Source organism: Rissa tridactyla, chromosome 7 (genome assembly GCF_028500815.1).
Source record: "Rissa tridactyla isolate bRisTri1 chromosome 7, bRisTri1.patW.cur.20221130, whole genome shotgun sequence".
In the NCBI taxonomy this organism is placed as follows: Eukaryota; Metazoa; Chordata; class Aves; order Charadriiformes; family Laridae; genus Rissa; species Rissa tridactyla.
In genome coordinates, this window is record NC_071472.1 from 5,048,701 (window position 1) to 5,071,226 (window position 22,526).

The 22,526-nt window shown below is 40.1% G+C and overlaps 1 protein-coding gene across 3 annotated transcripts in view; it reads right to left on the minus strand.

Annotated features, from left to right (window-relative positions):
• Nucleotides 1-22,526, minus strand: part of ARHGAP15 (Rho GTPase activating protein 15) — a 344,807-nt gene that overhangs the window by 156,079 nt on the left and 166,202 nt on the right. For all 3 annotated transcript variants that reach the window (XM_054208190.1, XM_054208189.1, XM_054208191.1), the window contains 2 exons: nt 10,348-10,446; nt 8,307-8,433 (listed from right to left, as the gene is read on the minus strand). In XM_054208190.1, the coding sequence (XP_054064165.1) occupies nt 8,307-8,433; nt 10,348-10,446 (226 nt within the window). The remainder of the gene's footprint in view (nt 1-8,306; nt 8,434-10,347; nt 10,447-22,526) is intronic.

Sequence of the window (22,526 nt, forward strand, 5' to 3'; positions counted from 1 at the left end):
ATACATCCTCCAACCTGGAAGGTCCAAACATTTAAATGATTTCACCTTGGGGAAAAAGGTGAATTTGGGCAGTACGTGTTCCTATCTAGAGCCTGATTTACAGTCTCCCTAATTGAGCTTAATTTAGAATTGTATAACCTAAAAACCTCCTTATTTCTGTCACATTCCTCCCAAAGTACCAGGAGGATTGCATCTGGATTACTTATAAATAGCAGTGCAACCTCAGAATACAGCGCAGTCTGAGAATCATTTTTCTGGCCCCAAACTTGCAATCAGGGTAGTCGTCGCAGTAATTGCCATGAGAGGCTTCAGAATCAGGCTCACTGGGCTAGCTCTTTCTTCCCAAAGAGCAAAACTCAGCAAGTCCTTCTGGCTTGCTCTAATTCTGACCTCTCTCCAAAGACAGTAGTCTTAAATATTTCCCGTTGCACTGAAAATTCCTGCATCTATTTAGGTTTTATCAGTTGTCAGCCTATGCTCTTTCCCCGTGGAGGAAAAATATGGAGATCTGCAAAAATGGAGCTATACTGACGACGCAGGTGATGGAGGGTCAAACAGATGTAACTGCCTGCATTGTCTATTGCTTTAAACTATAAAAATCATGACCTTTTGCACAATATACATCAAACTTTAGGTTTACTTCCGAATGTAAACAAACATCTGCTTAGTAAGGAATTTAGAGATTGCACCGAACCGGTGCAAACCGTGTTGGGTAGTTGGGTTTACAAGGAATAAAGTCGGAGTAAATATCTTTTCCTCACATCACAGGAGTTGACCTCACTTACAGTACACGGAAGGGGCACAACTGCTTGACTCCAATAATACCTAAAATGCTCGTGATTTCTTTGTGATCGCTTTTTCTGAAGCAAGCGTCTGTTTGAAACAACCGCTACACATTTTTTCCAAAATGTAGTTTCCTTAGGCGCTGTGTCAGTTTGTGTAGTTCAGTAGGGAAAAACTCAGAGTAAACATGACTATCCCAGTCTCCACTTGCCCCCACGTCAAATTCATCTTGAGTGCACACGTAGGAGTTTATTTTGTTAAGGAAAATATATGGTGTCTCTCTCTTCTTTGTAACGAAGAATAAAATATGGATTTGTAACTCCCCCTTTTTTTTTCTTTAAACTTAAGTCCTTCAATAGTGTTTTGAACAAACCTAAAGAGATTTTAAGACTGACATTTTGTATTATAACATTCCCATGGGTCGTACGTACGATCGTCTTTACTAAAGCTCCTTTCACTCCCAGTGGAATAAATATGCATTTTATTTCACTAATCTTGAAACAACAGGAATAAAGTTTACCCAGGTCTTTTATACCTCAGAGAACAAAACAAATACTACAAATCTTTAGAGAGAAAGGATATACGAAAGGGCTTGAGGTGAATGTTTCAAAGCAAATACTCTTTAAACGATGTGCAAATTATTTCAGCACTTGAACATGATTTATGAAAGGGGATTAGTCCACTGAAACAAGAACCCAGTTTAAACTGTTGGGTTTCAAAGTCAAAGATGAGAAGCGTTCGCTGGAAAAGGCAGAAGAAACCGGATAGTAATCTATAGTGGGGATTTCTGATTGATTTTCTTTAACTAACTCAATCTTACATTAGCTGTCACTGTCATTCATACTTAACTGTGGTGGGCAGTATAAAATACCTTCTTTTATGATATAATTCTCCATAAAAATGAAGTATGCAATAGTGATAATTAAGTAATAATGAGGTAATTAATAACTCAGTGACTAGCTCTCTATTTACTAGTATGCCCCATAAAAGAGCACAAGGAATGTGGAGCAATTAAAGATTATCCAAGCTCAAACAGATAACTTTTCCAGAGAGTTGTGTGTCAGTGAGCAGACCAATGAGTCACAGGTCACATCTATAATAATACATTATATTATATTGTAATATTCCCACATACTCTTCGCATAATGGGCAAGAGCTACTCTTAAGTACTATAAAAATGATCACTTTTATGTAATTGTAAAGATTAATAAGTGAGCTAACTTCTCATGGTTCTATAATGACCCTGCTGTTCTAGTAGGTAAAGGAAAATTTAATGATCCTGCTCAGATATGATTAATATCTAACTTTTTCCTGACTAAAAATCTGGACTTGGTTCAATAAAAATGAATTAAGTGAACATGCACTGATTTCCCTGCCAAACGTTTATATGGAAGTTGGTTATGCCCAATTTAAAAATATGCTTTTTCAACCCAAATAGTAAACTCTGGAAGGATTTTGGAAAGTGAAGTAGAAATAAAACAAAGAATGAAGGAAACACTATATTATAATTGATGGAAACAGGATATTAAAATTCAGGAAAAATCCATTTTTTTTAATGAGAACTGGTCACAGCCAGTTGTGATTTTGGGTGCAACTTAATCTCCTCTTATCAGTGGAAGTGACACAATTTGTTTCTGAATTTGGCATGTTTTGTTTTCCAAAATGCCAATATTATTACTTCTTTGTTGCTGAATCAGTATTTTTCTAAGCTTTAAGAAAAGAGCATACCTACAGTAAATGAAGGAGAGAAACATGAGAGTAAAAATATGTCAAAACATAAGTTTAGTCCCTATAGTACAAATAGGAATGCTCCCAGCCTCCATAAACAGCATGTTGCATTTTCTTTTTGTGGGCTTTTTTTCCGTATCTGAAGCTGACTGCATTCCTGTTGATGCAATAAAAATAAATGCCACAAACGTACAAGCTGTAGAGTGACAAAATTAACATTGCAGTGGGAAGCTGCGTATTTGCATACAGTTTTAATTTTGCTTTCTGTTTTAATTGTTGTCATCGGTAATGCTGCACTAATATACATTACTGCTTTATATTTCTTGGGTTTATTAAAAGTGATAAAACGGACCTATACATAATGCTAACATTGTAATGTAATAATGCTCCCTAAATAGCATCCATTTGGCTTTGAACTTCCCGTCTAACTAAAATAAATGGGCTGGGAAGGGGAAAGAATTCAGACCTCATCAGAGCTAACAAAGAAATGGAGTGATTTCCCACTTCTGCCGCTATAATTAGCCCCCTTATCACAGAAGTAACCCTACGTGGGTGAAGGACTCTGTTAGCTACCGCAAAATCCAGCCCTCGACAAGTTTGTCCCAGCCAGTAAAACCTCTCCCGACATCCCAATATGCGGTCCCCCAACCTATCGGCCTCTTCACCTGTTAGAAAGGAAGAGAGAAAAATCACAGAGGCTCCTCTCTCAGCACCGCCTGTAATTAGGTGGCCTTTTTCTAGGAACTCTAAATGACGCTTTCAACAAAAGAAGTTTCTGGCTCTTTTTTTTTTTTTCTTTTTCTTTTTTCTGCTGCTATTACGCAGATGAAGTTGTGCAAATACGTGTGTTTGTGCCCTGGTAACCATCCCTTCCCTCCGCAGAGAAACAATAGCCTCAGCAGCCCAGCGTTTGCCACAGAAATATCCAGTCGCGTGCGGGGGCAAACTTTAAACCCTCGAGCAAACCCTCGGAAGAAGCTTTAACCAGGGAAGGAGCAAGCACCACGCGGAGCCAGAAAGGGTTAAAGATCCGCTAAATTCTCCATTTCTTCCATCACGTCCAGTGAGAGACCAAAATGGGTTTCTGCTGCTGTTCTTTCCCCCCACGCATTGTACACTTTTAATTGTCTAACAAACTGCATTCAGAGATGATTCGGGATGGTTTAGTAATGACTTAGGAACATTTACATGCTGCACGTCGAGTTTCATAATTCAAAATAAAGTAAAACAAAGTGAATGGAACAGAAAAGCAACTTTGGGTGATTTTAAAGCACACCCTGAGTCCTTGGTCAAATACTAGGAAGGGGATGGCCTGACTTAAATTGTGTCTTTTAAGAAACCAAAGCAGACTTCAGAGCCCCCATGACAGCGAATACCTCTGAAGGCAAATCAAAATTAGGATCCAGAGGTTATTATTTTTTTCTTGGTTAAAAAGACGCTAGGAAGCATATTCCCCGGACACTGCCCTGCGGCCGTTCCCTGGGGAACGGATCCCAGAGCAATGTACCGCCCTTTGGGACTGAAAAGGCCCGCGGCTCCCTGTTGAAAGCGCAAGAGGAATTTAGGTAAGCAAAATATCATTATTTGAGTTGGCCGGTGGCCAGGGTGCCGGGGCTAAGACCCCGATCCTAACGAAGAGCGGAAAGGAATCCCAAGCCTGCCGTTTAATATGCATGACATGTCGGCTTTGCTGTCAACTTTTCCTTCCACCCCCTGCTTTTGTCCGCTTTTCCCACCTGTTGCAACTTGTCCTTATTCAGGCTGAGAGCTGGAATTGCCTTACTTCGATGTCGCATTGTGTCTGGCACAATGACGCCCAGACCCCTGACTACTCTTACTGAGACACTAGAGTGATGATGAATAGCAGTAATACTGCACAGCCCATCAAGACTTTCCTTTTCACGCGTATGTGTATATATATATTTAATTTTTTTGAAATCTCGGTGCTCTGGTGGTGGCACCTCAAGCTAGAATTCAAATATGGAGGAGATTTTCCCGCATCCGTCGTCGCAGGGCTGCATGACTAACCACCGGGTTTTAACTAAAGTGTTCTTGAAGATAAGAAAAATATGCGAGTAGAAACAATAAAAATAATGCAATTCAATCTTATCAATTCAGGCAGTTCCAGCTTTTATGTGGCAAACAAGGAGATCAAATTGCATTTATCTAATATCACAGATTTTTTAAATGTCTAAAATATTTAATTATTTTGCTTTGGCAACCTAAAGCTGAGGAACAGATTACTGTTCCCACTACATAAGGAAATAACTGACAACAATTAGTATTTATTCTTGTTGCTTTTGTAATAAAAATAGAATTCCATCACTTTCAAGGAAACCTAAAATATTAATAAGAATGTGATGAACTGAGTAAATGTGACGCCATAAGGAAATGATGGAGAACAGGTTGGAAATATAGTGCTTTGGGAATGGATTGCATTATCAAGCTTGTGATTGTGCATTTTGACAAGAGCAGCCCTCAGATTGATACGGTAGCCAAAGGGCACTCTTCCTACTGCGAAGCCGTTTGTTTCCAACGGGAAAGGAGGGAGTAGAAGGGGAATTGATCCCCTCTGACAATCGATAGCGACTCCAGCCCCGGCTCTTCCACAAGAGGTCACTCCTGAGTGACAACATTCACAGACCATGGCCAAAGCGCAAACCACAAAGCCACCAGGGACAGGAAAAGCAACGCTGAGCTTAGCGGCGAGTGCGGAGTTGGCTTCGTTGCCCACAACCTGACTGTCCCGGCAGCTCCCGTAGTCCATACACGCAGTAAGGTCTCTTGGTTTTTGGAGACCCGAACGATTTCTGGGAACCTTCCAACACACAGATCCTTTCCCTGCCTCCCATGTGCCGCGAGCAGCATCTCTACTTTCCGTCTAACCCAGGTGCCTGGTTTCATGTGGTATAAAAGTAACGTGGCAGACTACCTACCAGCAGACCCAATTATAATTGGTACTAATTAGGAGGTTTTTTTGGCAACTTCAGGGGAAAAAAACCCAAAACCCTACAGTCTGAATGATAACGAAATCATTTGGAAATTATCAAGTCTGCCACTAATTTTAAAAATTATCTGTTTGGAACAACACGTATTCACATAAAAAGGAGTGATGCTGCAAGGCAGTTTCCTTGCACCACGTGTATACATCTTCTAACGCGGGAGGCTGCTATGGTGCAAAACATGTTCTTTCTGACAGCATTAGCTGCATCAAGTAAAACAGTGACATAGCTGGCATCATAAAATGAAGAGTCATCTCTTTCCGTGTATTTGAGAGCAGGATCACGGTTTTACATATTTCGGTAACATTCCCCAAGGCCATCCTTGGTTTCATCTTAGCTCACGAAAACTTCAATTAGAGCATGAGTTGAATCCAAACGGGATGAGAAGCCACTGAAAAGCTGCGTGACCAAGATGACGGACACTCTGTGAACTTTGGAAATTGAGCCTGGCAGTTTGAGCCCAAGTTTCAATGAAATCAGTGTCTACAGCTCAAAAAGCATAACTGAGAATTACCATTTGTCCTTGTAGTGTAAGCGGAAGCAATTAGGATTAAACATAAAAAACAAATTCCTGCTACTAAGTCTCTAGGGGCAGTCTCCCCAGTTTTAAGTTAACGGGCAAATTACTGGAATGCTTTGGTTGGAATATACCTGTCCTTTCCATACTTGTGCTGCCAAAAAACCCCAATGACACAGCAGTACCAAGTCTAAAACTGGACATTTTTTTGCATCCCTTAATATGTAGAGAAGGAAAATATGATTGAGTCTAAATTGTCAGAATATTTCGTTAAAGATTATCGGGGTGGTGGTGGTCTAAGACACATCGCTTGCTCGTCTTTCCTGTAAAACTGGAGGAGTTTTAAGCCATCTTTAAAAAATCTCCTTTGTTTGGATTTGGCATTGGCAGCAGTCAATAACATAAGAGCACTATAAAATTATAAAATCGTTAAACTTTGTAAGAACTTTATAAACACACTTGCAGATATTGCACATATCTTCTCTGTGCTCTGCAGTCAAACTGGACAATGAAACGACCACCTGTTAACTGCTAACAATGTGTCATTACCAGTTCTCATGCCTTTTTAAAGCAATTTTGGCTCTAGCTGCCGATAATTCTGGCTACGATACTTGTGTGAACATTAAGGGCACAGAAAGCCAAAGGCAGAAAACTGACAATACAGTTTGTGCTTAGACTACTAATAAGTAAGTGAATAATATGATTTTTCTAATTCCACATAATTGCTTGATCTCAAGGGGCCAAAAAAAAGTTCTGAATACATATTTTAGAAGCAATCCAATCGACGGCGTTTAAACACAAGCTTCGACTCAGTGAGATTTCACAGCAGATATTTTCCCATTTTTTTAATAGTTTAAATAGCCTTTAACAAAACGGGGGTTATCCGGGATTCTCTAAGGTCTGAAAAGAAACGTAGACTAAGTCTCTGTCACTGCTCATATTCGCTTTTTCTGTTTTGTCTGACAAATCACCATTTAGAGATATGTGAGAAGTCTAAATAAATAAATAAAAATTCCCCGAGTGCTGAGACGGTTTATGGGCATTTTGCTATTAGCTCCAATAAGAGCAGAATCAGACCCTCAAAACTTACCGTGCTCTTAGCCTTATTTTTCTTCCTCTGAGAAATGCAACGTAACACACAGCACAAAGATATTGGGACAATTTTTCACAAGCTACATTCAGGCTACTTTGTATTTTATAACAGAAAGAAAACCCTTAACAAAAAAAAATAATCTCCAAGATAATAGGAAAACAACAACAACAAAAAGCTTTGGTCTGCAAAAAGAGACTATTTAATGAATCTCTGCATTTGTGTGCGTACGCGCGCACGCACGTGTGCATATATTTATGATTGTGTGGATAATTATCGTTAAAAATAGCTACGTTGGGTCTTTTTAATGCAACTCTTTTCTTAACATCCAAGGCTTTGATCCTGCGCTGAAAGGCGTGCAGGCAAATTCCTCCACAGCACTTGGGTACCTATAGGTATCTCGTACCAGCGTGCGAGTCTAAAGCTGTCACGGCGCCTACGTTAGAAGCCGTATGTGAATCTCCTGCCACACAAAGAAGAAAAACAAAGATTCAAGGGAGAGGGTGAAATTTAAAAAAAAAAAAAACAAACCCCAAACTGCTGAGTGAGTGATTCAGGGACGCCACCAGCTCCGGCGTCTACTGCCCACAGTGTCACCAGTATCTCAGCGCAGGCTGGGAAAGGAAAGTCTCAGTGGAGCAAAGCACATCCCTGCTAGTTTTAGATCACTTTCTTTCCTAATCACACTGACAAAAATCAACCTCGATCCCTGGAATTTACCTTCTGTAAAATTATAGATACACATCTCCCTGATTGTCGGCTGCAGAGGACATGTCAGGTCTTTCAGCAATTCAGTGTATAAATACACAACAGACAAAATTACTCTGGCAATTTGTGGTATTTCACTAAAATGGAAACAAAGCAACTGCAATAGACCATTAGCATAGGACTCATGTTGCTTATTTTTAAAAATAAATGGCTTGAATAAATTTCTTTGCTGCTAAACAAATTTATTTTGCTTAGGAGAGAATGTCACCCTTTAAAAGTGTGGAGCTAGTAACTGTCTTTACTTAAATGCAAGTTATGTATATCAGCACAGAACACATTCAGCTTTAAAGTTCACAGTGATCTTCCTTACATTCTGTATGTAATAAAAATTATCTTACCCTGTAATAGCATAGTTATTTAAAAAGGAAAGAAAAAAAAAAAAGAAAGAAAAAAAAATCAGAAAAGGAAAAAGCCTTACTTAAAGATTTTCTGTGTTCAGGCTTTGGTTCTTTGGATTCAGTGTCTAAGCTACTCAGTAATTCAATGCTGGAGGATCTTCTGAGTTTGAACTCCAAATTTCTCGATGTACAACTCCGTTCTTTTGGCTGGGAAAAGAATACATACGTACGTATGTGCATGCTTTTAATAAAATTATTATTTGTAAGAATGAAGCAAGAGATTACAGAATGCCAGTGCAGAATCAAAAGCTAACAGACACACACAGAGCAAGTGATGCAGTGAGTATATAATTTAAGGAAAGTGTAATGCAAAATTTGTCATATGGCAGAGCTTTTATGGCCCTGACAGACTGATCTTAATTTCTGAGATAAATTCCCATTTAAGTGCAGAAAACAAAAGGCCTACTTCTTCAGGCTTTAGAGACCAAAATTATTTCCACATTGCAGGCTACTTCCAAATGATTGCAAAGAGGACGGTTGTTTAAATCGCCTTTCTGGTGTAGATAGTTACAGTAAATGTTCTTGCAAAGACAATCGTTTCAAACATCTTTATGCATTTGGGGTTGAATTCTGCTTAGGAAAGGCGTGGGGGGGGCTTTTCTATTGCTCTAATTCACCGACTTATAAAGTGACGATTAGGGATTGTTAATGGAGAAAAAAGAAAAAGGAAAAAAGAAAATAAAACGTGAGATGATATTTTGGCTAATGACACGTCTCTTCCCATGGACTTTTGGTCGGGTGAGATTTAGCCATCCCCACAGCCTGGAAAGCTGCAAGGTTTTTACACCCTCATTCGAGGTTGTAGAACTGAACCAAAGGACAGGAATGACCTGGTCACGGAGCCCAACGTGGTGGCATTGGTGGCACCTTGTCCTGCGCACCCAGTGAAGGCCAACCTCGTCCGGGCCGAGCCCTTCGCTACCCCAACCACGTCCACGCCGTGCCCCACCAGCCACCGCCGCTGGGCTCCGCGCCACGCTCGGAGCCGCTGAAGCTGCAATATTACCTCAGTTACACTAAAAAAAAAAAAAAAATATAATAATGAAGTCTATTAGATGTTTAGCTGAATAACACAAAAAAAAAAAAAAAAAAAAAAAGGTGTTCTGAGTCTCCAGAGAAAACTCCACCCCAAAATCTTCGGTAGGATATCAATATCCTCACGCACCCAATGAAATGCACAATATGAAGACATACATCATCAGATCAAACTTTCCTTGGCTGATTATAGCCTCAGGGTAATATAATGTTTGTAGCTCTTTAAGGAAACAGTAGCCGTGTTCAGATTAACCCTTTCCAAGAGGCTGCCTCTGCCCGCTCTGCCAATTCCATCGCAGCAAAACCTCTGAAAAATGCAAGAAATGGGGATATTTTTCTCTCACCAGATTCTGCAGTGAACAAGGGGAGTCAGTGCCCTCTGAAAAAATATGTTCTTGGATCAGGCAGGGATAGGAGGAAGACATTTGGAATTTGTACTGAGAGTGGCAAAAAAAAAAAAAAAAAAAAAAAAAAAAGAAAGAAAAAGCTACAGCTGAATCTGGTTTGGTAATTAAAAACTGTTTTAATAAAACGCAGCCCTGCTTACTTCTAGTAGAAAACCCCCAGCCTTCCTGGGAGAATAACAGCAATCAGTTACAAAGGAATATTATTTGCTAGTGTTATTCTTGTGAATAAGTAATACAAAAATTCATAAAAGGCTCAAATGTATTAATAGTTCTATTGAAGATTATATACTGTAGGCTGCATAAACAGAAAAATGCAAAAATTCATTAGTTATTAAGTGCTTGTGTGCTTTTACAACCCTCAGCAAACCAATGTCCTTGTTATTTCAGAGAAATAAATGTAGCGTTCCGTTTCGAGGCGAGAATCAAATGACATTTTTGTTCAACAACCTTGTTTATCTGACATTTTTTAGTAGATTTGCATACATATTTTTACATCCTTCAGAGAAAGGAATGTCTAGCTAGCTGCTGACTGCCTAAAACCTGTAGAGATGCCTAAGCAAATGAAGTTGAAATTGCTACATCTTAATTAATAAAGGTAACAGCCAAAACAAATACATACCAATCTGTCAATTGCATTTTTGATAGCGTGGAACCAATCCAATATGAGAAAGTCGATATCCGACTGGAGGAGGAACTCATTTCCTGACACTGTCGTGATCTGGGGAGGACATGGGTACAGACAGGTAAGTAAAGCACACACCAGACAGATGATTTCCTCCTATTTTTCTCTCCTATCCACCCAAACGCTTTCCCTTTGTCCCCAGAATTGTCTCCTGGAGTGCTGAGTTACTGGGGAGTTTTGAACCTCTGTCTGAAAACTGTTTTGAATATGTCACAACAAACGAGATATTGTCTCAGCAAGGCAACCCCCCAACACAAAGAGCGCAAAAATAACGGGAATGTGACAAAAGTTAAGAAAAGCCAGGAAATTCGGTGTTAACAAGGCACAGTTCAAATGTAAATCAAAGCACCCTGAAAAGAAATGAATGCAATGTGGGAATCAGTTCCCGTTCTTTTCAGTTTCCATTTCTCTTTTTGGTATTCTTATTTTTATATCCGGTACCTCCGTTCTCAGATTTACACATTTATTATATACCTGTGATTCCAGAGTCCACTTCCAAGCGTTTTGGTAAAATTAATAATGTCACTCTTTTTCACATGAAAAAAAAAATACCATCAAAGATGGCTGTAGCAGAGTAATTAGGAGCCCATTTATCATTAAAAAAAAATTCCCCAGTTTGTCTGAATAGAAGTCGATTTACATTTTTGACCCACTCACTGGGAATATTTATCAAAAGAATATTCATTCCCCTGATAATGCTGTTTCGCTGCCTAACAATGTTTGGTGGAAATATGCATGCACATTCTCTTGGTCTGAACTTCTGTAAACCACCCTCATAATACTGATACATCACTTTTTTTTTTTAATATATATATGTTTTCAGTGGAGCAGAGCTCCACGTATTTTACGCAGCAGGTTGAAACGACCATTTTACAGATGGGAAAACCGAGGCACAGAGCTGGGAAGTGCTTTGCCCCAGGATTATTGAGCAGGGTCCAAGTGCATGGGGCCACGGAGCATGATCCAGGGGACGGTGATGCTGTGTGTTTGCAGACAAGTGAATGGGGGGTTACGTCTCCACCACGTTGTGCAAGGGGCAGGAGCTCGTCCTACCCATGTTCCAAACTAGCTCAGCTCCTGACAGCTCTGAAACCAAAGAACCAAAGTTTTTTCCTTTTTTTTTTCTCTCCCCCCCCCCCCCCCCCCCCTTATGTTGCTAAATGTTGCTTGTGCAAAACTCGCTCTTGTCGGCACGTGGGCATTGCACACTCGGCTTTCGGTGTTTTGGGGATGCAGGTTTAGTCTGCACGTTGGGATTCTCTTTGCGGTAAGGACCAGAACCTTTTCAGGTTTCCGGGGAACAGATGAACACAGTGGACAGCAGAGATTTCTTTCTGACCAAAGCGTGAGGAAAAGCAGTGCAAAGCCGTTAAGACCTGGCACAGCCTATTTATGTAAATCCACCAGCCCAAAGTGCTACTGTTTCACCGCATCTGCCCCACGTCAAGAGTTTTTACTAAAGCATAAAAGAAACACAGATCCTCACCAGCCCGGGTACTCCCTGCATCTTAAAACTGAAATACTACCAGAGAAAAGAAAAAAGTAAAAATAAACAAATAAATAAAAAAGACAAAACAGCTTAATGTTTTATTAATTGTTCTATAACCCTCCCGTTATTGAGGAAATGCCTGTAAGGAAGGTTTCCAAAGTCATCAGCATTAAGGAAAATCCCGTCAGCGCAGCTCCAGCGGAGACATCCTGTGAGAGCGCTGCAGAGAATGTGGGAATGGTCCCCCGGCGTGGGCTCGGAGGCTGCCCGGCTGCAGATGTTCATCCCATCCCATCCCATCCCGTCCCATCCGCACCCGCCAGAAGCAGACCTCCAGCCACCCCGCAGTGTTCCCCGTGCGCATGGGAGAGTTATTTATTAGGGAAATTTTAATTCCCTTGTTAGTCCACAGCCATAAAGTTAATCACTACTCACACACTCACCGTTCCCTTTATCAAAAAAAAAAAAAAAAAGTCAAAATCGACTTAAGGTGAGCAGTTGAAAGAGCTGACCTCCGGTTCTGCGCCCGGCTCACACGGCAAGGTTTGGGTTCAAAATATATTATGTTATATCACAATTTATTAATGTATACGTGCAGATACGAATTAGACTAAACACAGGCAACAATTCAATCTGATGCCTCTCTCCCAGTATAAACAAATCATTATTAAAATTATAAAATGGAATAACATTTTCAAAGTAAGAGCAACATATATAATTAGATTTACTGTATTTCGAAGGCTTAAAAAGGACACCACGTAGTTTAGTCTTCCGTTCGGTAAATTCAGGCTTTATTAAAATCCAAGTATTCTGCACTGCATAAACATTTGCACTGTATGATATGCAAAGGAGATACTCCATCGCTAACAAGACCAAAGCAAAATGCATGTTGAAAGTTTCTTTGTCTGAATGTGTTATTTTGATAATCATATATTATCAGTGCTTTATGAGCAAATCTGTACAAACAGATCATAGAATGAAGGGAAGAGAATGCATTTAAAATATACTTTCTGTAAGATATAGTTCAAGTCCTTTTCTTTCTTTCCTCAGACTAATCTTCAGAGTAACTAGACAGTTTCAAGAAGACTGCTACTGCTCTCTACAGTTTAAATGCATCCACTCCTTAATTACACTCCGTAATTGACTTTGTTCTGCTCCATTCCAGTCATTCACAGGAAAGCAGTTCCAAAGGCTTTGGCTGGTAAATCCCATTTAATGTGCAGGTTTCCTATCCCACTTTTATATATTACCTCCTTAGGATTTCTGATAAATGGTTCTTGGAAGGGATTGCTAAACCATCTTTGCACTTTGAACAATCGAATTTTCAACACCCTTGGGAAAAGACGTCAGTAAAGAATGCTAGCTTTGACTAAACCTTGTGATTGAACAATTTATGATCACAGCCCTAAATGATGTATAACTAACAACAAGCATAAATTGTTCAATATTCAGGCACGCTAACACACCGTCCCTGTACCAGGCGCTGCTGGAACAAACAGAGGGACCGGAGAAAGAAATCAAAGACAAATCTAAAGCAAAAAAAAAAAAGAAAATCAAGTGCTCTAGGTAGAGCTGCCAGTCACCATTGTGCCAGGTACTCCACTTATTTAAATATCTCCTGAAATCCCTCTCTCTTTGCCATCATTTTTGCAAAGGCTCCACTCTGGAATTAGCATTACCTTACCAGGCAGAATTACGATGCTGCCGTCAGCAATAAATACCCACAAGGAACGACAACTGACGTTAACCCTCTTGTTTGCAAAGGGTGTGCCCTTCAGGTTGCTTATAGAGGAGACAGGACACCTGGATTTTCTCTTGCTTGCTATAGTACTTTGGAAAAATCACTTCAAAAGCTGAATCCACCCACACGGTAGTTTTACAATGAACTGTAGTACAGTCCTGCTGTTAAGCATTGATCCGCGGGAAATATTGGCTCACCGCAGGTAAACGTGTGTTAAATTCAATACGCTGCTGGGCTGCCAACAAAGTGTGGGAAGGCGGGGGTGGGCAGGTGTGAAACACTTTTTATGATATGCTCCTTGTGGCTTATTAAAGATTTCTCTTGTCACCTTATAAAGCTGCAAATGGAGGGGTGAGCTTCTTTTGCATGTCACCATAATGATGTACCGAGGCTGTCTTCAACAAGATCCTATGTTATTAAACAAAAAGGTGCCTATATAGCTCCAGGAAATACGGGACACTGTATCTAATTAATACCATTACCATTTTATAATACATAAATACACCTTGGAACCTACCCAGGATCAGCAGTTCTTAAAAATCCTACAAATGATATATTTTTCCTGTGTCGGGCTGTGCTCTGGGACACGCCATCGTGCCATGCATGGCCTTGTCCCTCCAGGACTTCCGAACTTTTACAGATCACCTGGGTCACCTTTTAGAACATGTCTCAGAGATTCTTCCCTTTCCCGCTATACCTACACCAACGGGAAACGGGAGATAAAATACAGAAAAAGTGACAGGGGATAAGCCAAGGGGCTTCTGTCCGTAATCCCCCTACAAACTTTGGTCTGGGGACTACTGCACTGCTGTGGGGAAAAAAAAAAAAAAAGTCTCCTTCATGGTATCCTTCTAGTGCTTTACCAATATCCAGTTCTATAGACGCATTCATTTCCTACATTTATTTTAGCTGCAGAACAGGGATGGAGGCAATTTTAGCAATCCTACTGATAGGCGCTCTATGGAGATATGGAAAAGGGCGATAAATTCACACAGCAAAACAAAAATACAAAACCGTATTATTGATTCACTCACTTCAAAGTGTACTTATGCATCTCTGGTGGCTATAACTATTATTTGCGGTGATGAACTATTTTCAGACAATGCCAAGAACAAACTTTAATACAGGAAGTGAAGAATCCTACAGGGAAGGAGAAATGCAGCAAAAAAACCCCAACCCTTCACAGCCTCTACCCTGCAGCAAAAGGGAATGGAGTGAGCAGCTCGGGAAACGTATGGCTCACGTGTAGCTCACGTATGGCCACCAAGAAACCACCACACGGTTCTTATTTCAGCCCAGGATTGAAACAAGCCATTGTTTAACTCCCTCCAAACGTGGGACATCCGGAAAATAAATGCTGGATTATTTGGTTAAAGCTTCATATAACCTACCCCGATGGTTCAGTGTTGGATTATTGGACGCTTCTGGACCGTGGAAACCCCACCAGATGCTAATCCAGTGCAGAATCCAGTGCATAAAACCTAAATTTTGATGTCCCCTGGGACTCCCACAGCTTGTGGTGAGCGCTAAGTGATTTAAACTTGGATTGACAGATACCTCTGCGTGCAGAAATTCAATAAAATGTGTTCCTCTTGTTGCACTGTGCATTGGGATTGCTGCCCTTGATATGTGTAGGGGAAAAAAAAAAAAAGGAAATGTGAGTTGCTGGAGCATTTCTAGCTCAAAAGCTAACGCTCTTCCTCCTTCCCACTGCTCCCTTCATCTCACCTTGCTTTCTCACAAGGTTGTGGTTTTTTTCTGATCTTGTTGATTATCCTGATTCCCATAATGAAGAGGAATCTAGGCTTTTCCCTCTATTTTCCTGAGGTATTTTTTGCAAGGTTGGATCTAGCCACTCAGCCCACGTTAACACCGAACACGCCACTCTCCATCTGCATGGCAGCCACCGGGGCTGGGAAAGGAAAGGTGGGAAGAGAGTCAAAAAGAAAGGAATAAATAAAAAGACAGGCAGATGACTAGGATTTTTCTCTCTCTTTCTAAATATTCATTAAAAAAAAATTAAATCATTAGAATATAATATAGCTTGAGAATAAATACATAAAACATAGATACTCATGTGTCCACACCCACAGTAGAAGTAGAATTAATTAAAGTTGGGAGACACTATGCTCCTTAGTGGTTTAATTAGCTGGATTTGAATTAAGCAGGGACAGCAATATGTAAGTTTTTAAAAACATGTCAAAAGTCTAACTGCATTTCTGGAAGTTGATCTCAAATTCTTTCTCACAGATAATCCAGTCTCTTGGCCATGTTTATGCTGAATGAGCGAGCAGCAGAAAGGATAAATAAAATATCTCTGTGCCGTACTGTAGCGAGCTGAGAGTCTGACATTCAAGAAATGCAAATAAAAGAAAACAAAAGGATCAGTATTGAGCTGCATTATATCCATACTGCATCACATACCCGATACACGATTCAGCCTATCAACCAGAGGTAGTCATGGTTATGCTGATAGTTAAAGTACTTAAAGGACTCGGAGATGTTTATGACTACTAAAGAAATTTCATTATCAAGCAGATTGTCTGTCTCATATTACAGTCTGGCTTTACCAATCTAGCAGTCCTTTGGATGTCGAGCAAAGTTAACATTGAAGTGATGGGGAAATATCAGCTTGAAAGAAAAGGTCTTCAACCAATCTTTCAAAAAAAATGATATTTGTTAAAAAATTTTGTGAGAAAGTATCTGCCTTGTGTTCCCAATGTTGCTAGATGTTAAGTAAATATATGCTGATTGCAAAAAAGTTGCTTTGGCAACTCTCTTATTAAAATGCATTTGTAACCCCCATCTGTCATGAAAGTTTTGAAAAGTTTGTTTACTTTGGATAGCCGCCTTATCCAGGGTTACCCCAGCATACAATGATAGCAGTCTTCAGAAGTTGTGTGAGGAACAAGCCACTGGGGATCCATTTTTGTTTTAATTGGCACACACAAACACTTTTCTGGTCTGTCAAAAAGATCAAGCTAATATGCATGGCGGGTGTTATATTCTCAGCTTTTGGGAGTAGTAAAGCTCCCTTTATTTAAGTAATTTAAATGATAGACTGCAAAAACTTTGCAAGTCAGAAAAATGTTTTATACTTTCTTTGGGAATATTTGTTTTAAGCAACAGAAAATGTTCTACATATCTAAAGATGTTGAACCTTATGTTATAATTACCCTGTTTCTTCTGACTCTGTAAAAATTACTGTGAAAACCAAGCCTTGCAAAGAGGCAACAAACAGATCCTGTGTTTTCACAACTTCTGCAATATTAGCAATTGTAAGACCTGTCGCTGCCAGATGTTTATGAGATACGTCTTCAGTTGTGTTGCCTCGTGCAATCGTGATGCCTTGCACATCCATTCTCTGGAAAACTTCACGGGATCATTGTGTCAAAGAAACCTTCTCATATAAAATAAGTTGCTTTTTGGTGAAATTGGCCTAGTATTTGGGGTATACATGTCAATGGCTCTGAAGCTGATTCAACAGCTTGAACTCTGGGGTCAACCTTCCAACAAAGAACAAATTTTTAAATGAAACTGTATTGTACCAGGGATGAACAAATGATTTTTTTTTCCCTGGCGGTCCTGAGTCCTGCAGCATAACTTGGTAATAAAATAATGAACTCTGGGACTATTAAGAAGAAGAAAAGTCTTTGAGCCTAATGTTTCCCTTCTGCTGTGCAATGAACTCATAGTATATGCACCAGTTTCTATTGAATAACATTAATATTAGCAAGGAGAGAATCAGGTCTTCTCTCTGTATTATAAGGCAAATCTTTTCCTTTCCTTCCTGGCTGTGAGGAGTCCCCGTTGCAGAAGAACTGATTTATATCACTTGTAAGACAGACACTGAACACATAGGAGGTCACGATTAAAGCTGATTAGGCCCTAAGAGAGCAAAACTTCTCCTTGGATTAGAAGAGGAGCTCAGGCTGGAGAGTCCACAGAGCACTCCTGGAGGGGGAAAGACCCAGTGCTCTGCCCAGGGGTACTGGGGCGCTTTCACTGATTTCAAGGAACAGCTTGTCATGTCTCCCTTTTTCACCCACCAGTCCAGGTCTATATTTCTTGCTGTCCTTGGAGATGTGTGAAAAGAAAGCACATGTTGTTTGAGTGAAGGGGAAGGTGAGGAAGAGCGAGTACTTTCTGCTAAACATCCAAGGAACGTACTGGGAGGAAGTATTTCCCGTTGATGTGCTACACTGTCATTATGCCCCATGTGAGACACAGCTGGACTGCTTGGTTTGGCATCTGAAAAGCAGGAGTTTCCTTCAGAAGGCGATGAGCAAAAAGGAAAATGTGAGACAGGCAGCAGATGACCATCCTGGATGTCAGACACCCGCGCAAAGCCTCCCATGTCCGCCCTGCCCATGCCACCCTCTGGCCCAGCCCCGTGGCTCATCTGCCCTGGCTGCAGGAGCAGGACGGGTGGACTTCTGCCCACCAGTAAGCCAAAGTCAGGGGAGATGGAAGTCACCAGACTTGGGAAGCAAGAAAGAAGTATCCCCAAATCCATCCCAAAGCAGGGAAGCAAAAGATAATAAAGACACAACTCAGTCGTGTCTGTGCATAGCGGGAAGTAGGGGAATAGATAATTGCACATTTTGCCCACAGATGAAGAACTAAAGGCAGTGTATGAATACCTACTGCAAGCCACTTTTCTCCTTGGGGTAATATTTTACTGTTATTGCCTTTGCAAGCTGAAGCCATATATTACACAGCCACACACAGAGATATTGGCAATGGTTTCGTAGAGAAGTCCCGTCTTTCTTAGTTTTACCAGCTGGACAATACCTAGTGATGAATGGTCCTCCTGTCCAATTTTATATGCATGTTATAACGCTTTATGATATATGTGAGTGAGACTCAACATGATAAGTCCTTGTAACAAACAAAAATATCAAAGGGAGAATGAATGCTCTACTTTCAGTACAAGCAAAGATATATATTTTAAATATATATGTGCTATGTGTAAAGATTTCATTTTGTTGACTCTTATTTTAGCCAGAAATTTATTCATCAGTAGCAGAGCATTTTACGGCTACATTATTTGCAGGCAGAAGCTGGTACTGGCTTTTAGTATTTCATTTACTGACACATGTCTCCTATTAATAAGTGCTGAGATTGCACAATAAGGAAAAAGAGATGTTGCTATAAGTACCTTTATACTTATTGTAACGTATTTGGCCATGATTATAAGTGTTTATAAAACATTCAAGAATCGTTCCTTGTCTACTTACACTAATGAGAACACCTGTTAACTTTAGAGCTGCACAGACTTATTTGCATTGAATTCAGGTTTTTGCATACTGTACATCACTTTTTGAAACAATTAGATGTTTACAGAGAAATATAGCTAAAAGAAGAACAGCAGCTTGAATGCCCTCCAGCCCAAGTCAATGCTAATCCTGGTTTGAGTGAAAAGCAGAAATCTGCTGAATTATAATACTGACACAAATTCAGTTAGCAGTGAACAAAGGTGTACCTGCAAATCCTCTGATAGCAGATGTTACTTGTGGGGATTGATACCCGCTGTTGAATAAAGCATCTCTTGGAGATGAAACAGCACTACTGAATGGGATTTTTCATTGTTATATTTACCATTTTCTTTTCGTGCGGATATTTTCTTTCTTCTTTTTTTTTTTTTTTTTTTTTTTAAGAGACTCGGAACCTCTCTGTGTACTGAGCATGTAGAACACGCGGTCATTTTCCAAAATAGCTGTTTACATTATTTTATTAACTTGCCAAAAGCCAACACGACACCACAAGAATCCTCCTACTGCTAGAGATCCAAACCACCATCTCTGCAGTAGCGGGTTTTGTGGCCTGGGGCAAGGAGGCAGGAGGTCCCTTTCTATAAAAACAGGTCTACTGAACGGTAAGTGCAATATCCTGCTGCTACACGACCATGCCAGCTATTGTTTAATAACAATGTAAAACATCAAAGTTGGTCCATGATCCGAACAGATACTCTGCCAGCTGTGTCAAGTTCCTAAGTGTTGCAGGCAGGAAAAATACAACGGTTATCATCTTTCCTCGCATGCAGGGCTCAAACAATGCCTAACATCGTTGGTTTGCCTCCTTCCGTCTTTATTTGTAGGTAAATATTAGGAAAAGCTAAACAGGACGAAAGATGTTTTGAATAAGGCCATTACATCCATTTAAGAAAACAAACACTTCCAACTACAGCAACTGAAAAGATTTCCATTTTAAAAAAATATTTAGTGTTTTACTGAAAATGATGCTGTTGAGATTTAGGACAAAGATGAATACATTTTGTCACCCAGCTGAACTCTCATTTCTAAGGAGTCACAATTCTTGGCAGAAAACTTTCACGGGTGATAACATAGATACAATTATTAACTAAGTACTGAAGAATATGGATATTTCAAATACAGTTCCTAAAAGGCTAGCAGGCTTTGAACCTTTCTTACACAGCTGTGGGGTTTTTTTTTTTCATTTCGAGGTAAAGTTATTTTACATAATAAGCAGCATCACGGTACGCATAGTATGGAGACGGCATTTCATTCAATGAATATCTTCTAATTTTTGAAGTTAGAAATTCTTGTAATCTGAAAAAACTGGAGCTTTGTATGTCTCCAAATTCTCATGGTCGTTTCAAACCAGTTTTCAAGTGTTGGAGGATGCTGGGAGTTTTCTTTAGACATTCTGCAACTGCACTGGCAGCACTGGAAATGCACTGGCCTTTAAATTTACCAGCTGTTCTACATAGCAGCATAGTAATGACAGAAGGTTACTCCAAATGTTGTTTAAAAACATCACGCAAGCAAAATATCAAATTATCTTTTCACAATAGGTGTCTGAGGAAAGGAAAATATAGCCCAGAACTCAGTGAATTTTTTACACTAACTGAATTTGGTCAGCTAGTGGTAATTGGGTGAAAAACTACTGCAATATTTGACTACGTAGCTCACAAACAAGACAACCTACTTTGATCGATTCTGTAATGTATTGGTTTTTAAGAAATACAGTGAAATTAGAAGAAAATACAAGAAACGCATACCTCCTCTCTAGGTCTTTGAGTTTCTGGTATGCACTGGGATATACCAAACATTTAAAGCAAATATGTTATTTTGAAAATGCGTACAGTTTTGACAAACATCTGATTTTTTTAATAACATAGGCTTTTCTCATGTGTTAGAACATGATGTACACTTTGACATCTGTCAGTCAAGCTTCTGGCTATCGCACTGGACAATCTGGAGGGATGCGTCACAATGTGATGTGGCATGCAGAAAAATTGAAAAACTCCATTTTTCCAAAATAAAAATCACATCTTCCAGTTTTAAATAGAGAGGATGATTGCAAAATATTTGGCCATCAAGACTGTAAAGATTGAGGTTGGATAATCAATAACGTTTGTGGTTGAATTACCCACTGATAACAAGTAATTTCCTGCTATTCGTGAGGGGAATTGGGAAGTGGTTTTGGGGAATTTGGCAGACTCTGTCTCTCTTTTCTAAATATGCTGTGTCTGAAAGCCTGATATTCTCTTCTATTGCAAGCTTTGGGATGATGCGGTATAGCCAAATGCAGGTTTGGGGTGACAGCTCTTACCGGAACTTAGGGATCTAAATATAAGGAAGCTAAAAATACGCAAAATGATCAGGCACGGGAAAGGCTGGGTATTTGGGTTTTGAGTCCTCCATGCCATAATCGCAAGACCGTATTCATCTGGAGCCCTGCAACACTGTGATTGTTGCCCCACTTCTTGTCACTAATAAATGTACAGTACACATGACAGGGAAATAAATAGTGTTTTGAAACGTGTTACGGCCTCCTTGTCCAAAGATGTCATCATTGCATATTAATTCAAGCACCGTGGACGCGCCAGGGGACTCGTGCTTATCCAGCAACACAAACTGCAGATACAGAAGGGATGTTACCAGGACATCTCCCCACAGCCCCCCGACCCACACCTTCCCTGCCCTTCCCACCGTGTTGGTAGAGATACTGGGTACGTTGTCACTCTCATTGAACGCAATGGCACGGGACAACTCAAAAGCAACATCCAATCAGTAACATATGCTTTAAACTGTAAGGCAAAATGGAAAGTCTTAAGGAAATGGAATTTCAGACTTCCTGAAAGTGTCATATTACCGTGTATTCCAATCCCACCCATGACCTAATCCTTGCGCCCGTTCTCCTGCCACTGAAATAATTAAGAACGTTATCAGGTTCTCGAGTCTAACAAAGGAAACCGAGAAGTTACTTCCCAGTGATTTGAGGCACTTACTCATTAGACCAGAGCTGGAAGAGCTGACTCTCCCTCTATTACTCGTGTCTACGAGCAGAGACATGTAAGTGAGTTTGAACTATAAACAGAACCAATTACATTAACATTTCCCAACACTTTCAAGAATAAGACTAGAAGCTTTTGTTTGTTTTGCAAAACCGTGATCCGCTATGCTAATAAGTCTAAAATTTGATTAAAAGAAAAACATTCAAAGCAGAACCTGGCAGTAGAGCTTCTTATGTGCTTTGCTTTCATCTGCTGGAACACGGTAGCCCTGATTCAGCAAGGTACTTCATGAAGCAACACCCAACTTTCAGAATGCGAGCACTTGCGCCGTTTTCAGTCACAAGACTGAAACGAGCAAATCAGCCAGAGCAAAAAATAGCAGAAAAGTTATATTTATGCACAGAGTGACTATTTCAGGGAACAAAAGATATGTTAGTGACAGTCGGTAAGAGCTGTATGTAAATTAACAGCAGAACCACAAGCAACAAAGTTAGCTATCGCTCATAAGCCTACCAGCAAAAGAAAGCTACGCCTTCCAGCCCAACTGAGAGAAACCAATACCTTTTCAAGGAATTAAGGGGGGAAAAAACAAAAACGACAACAAAAACCCCACCACCTATCGG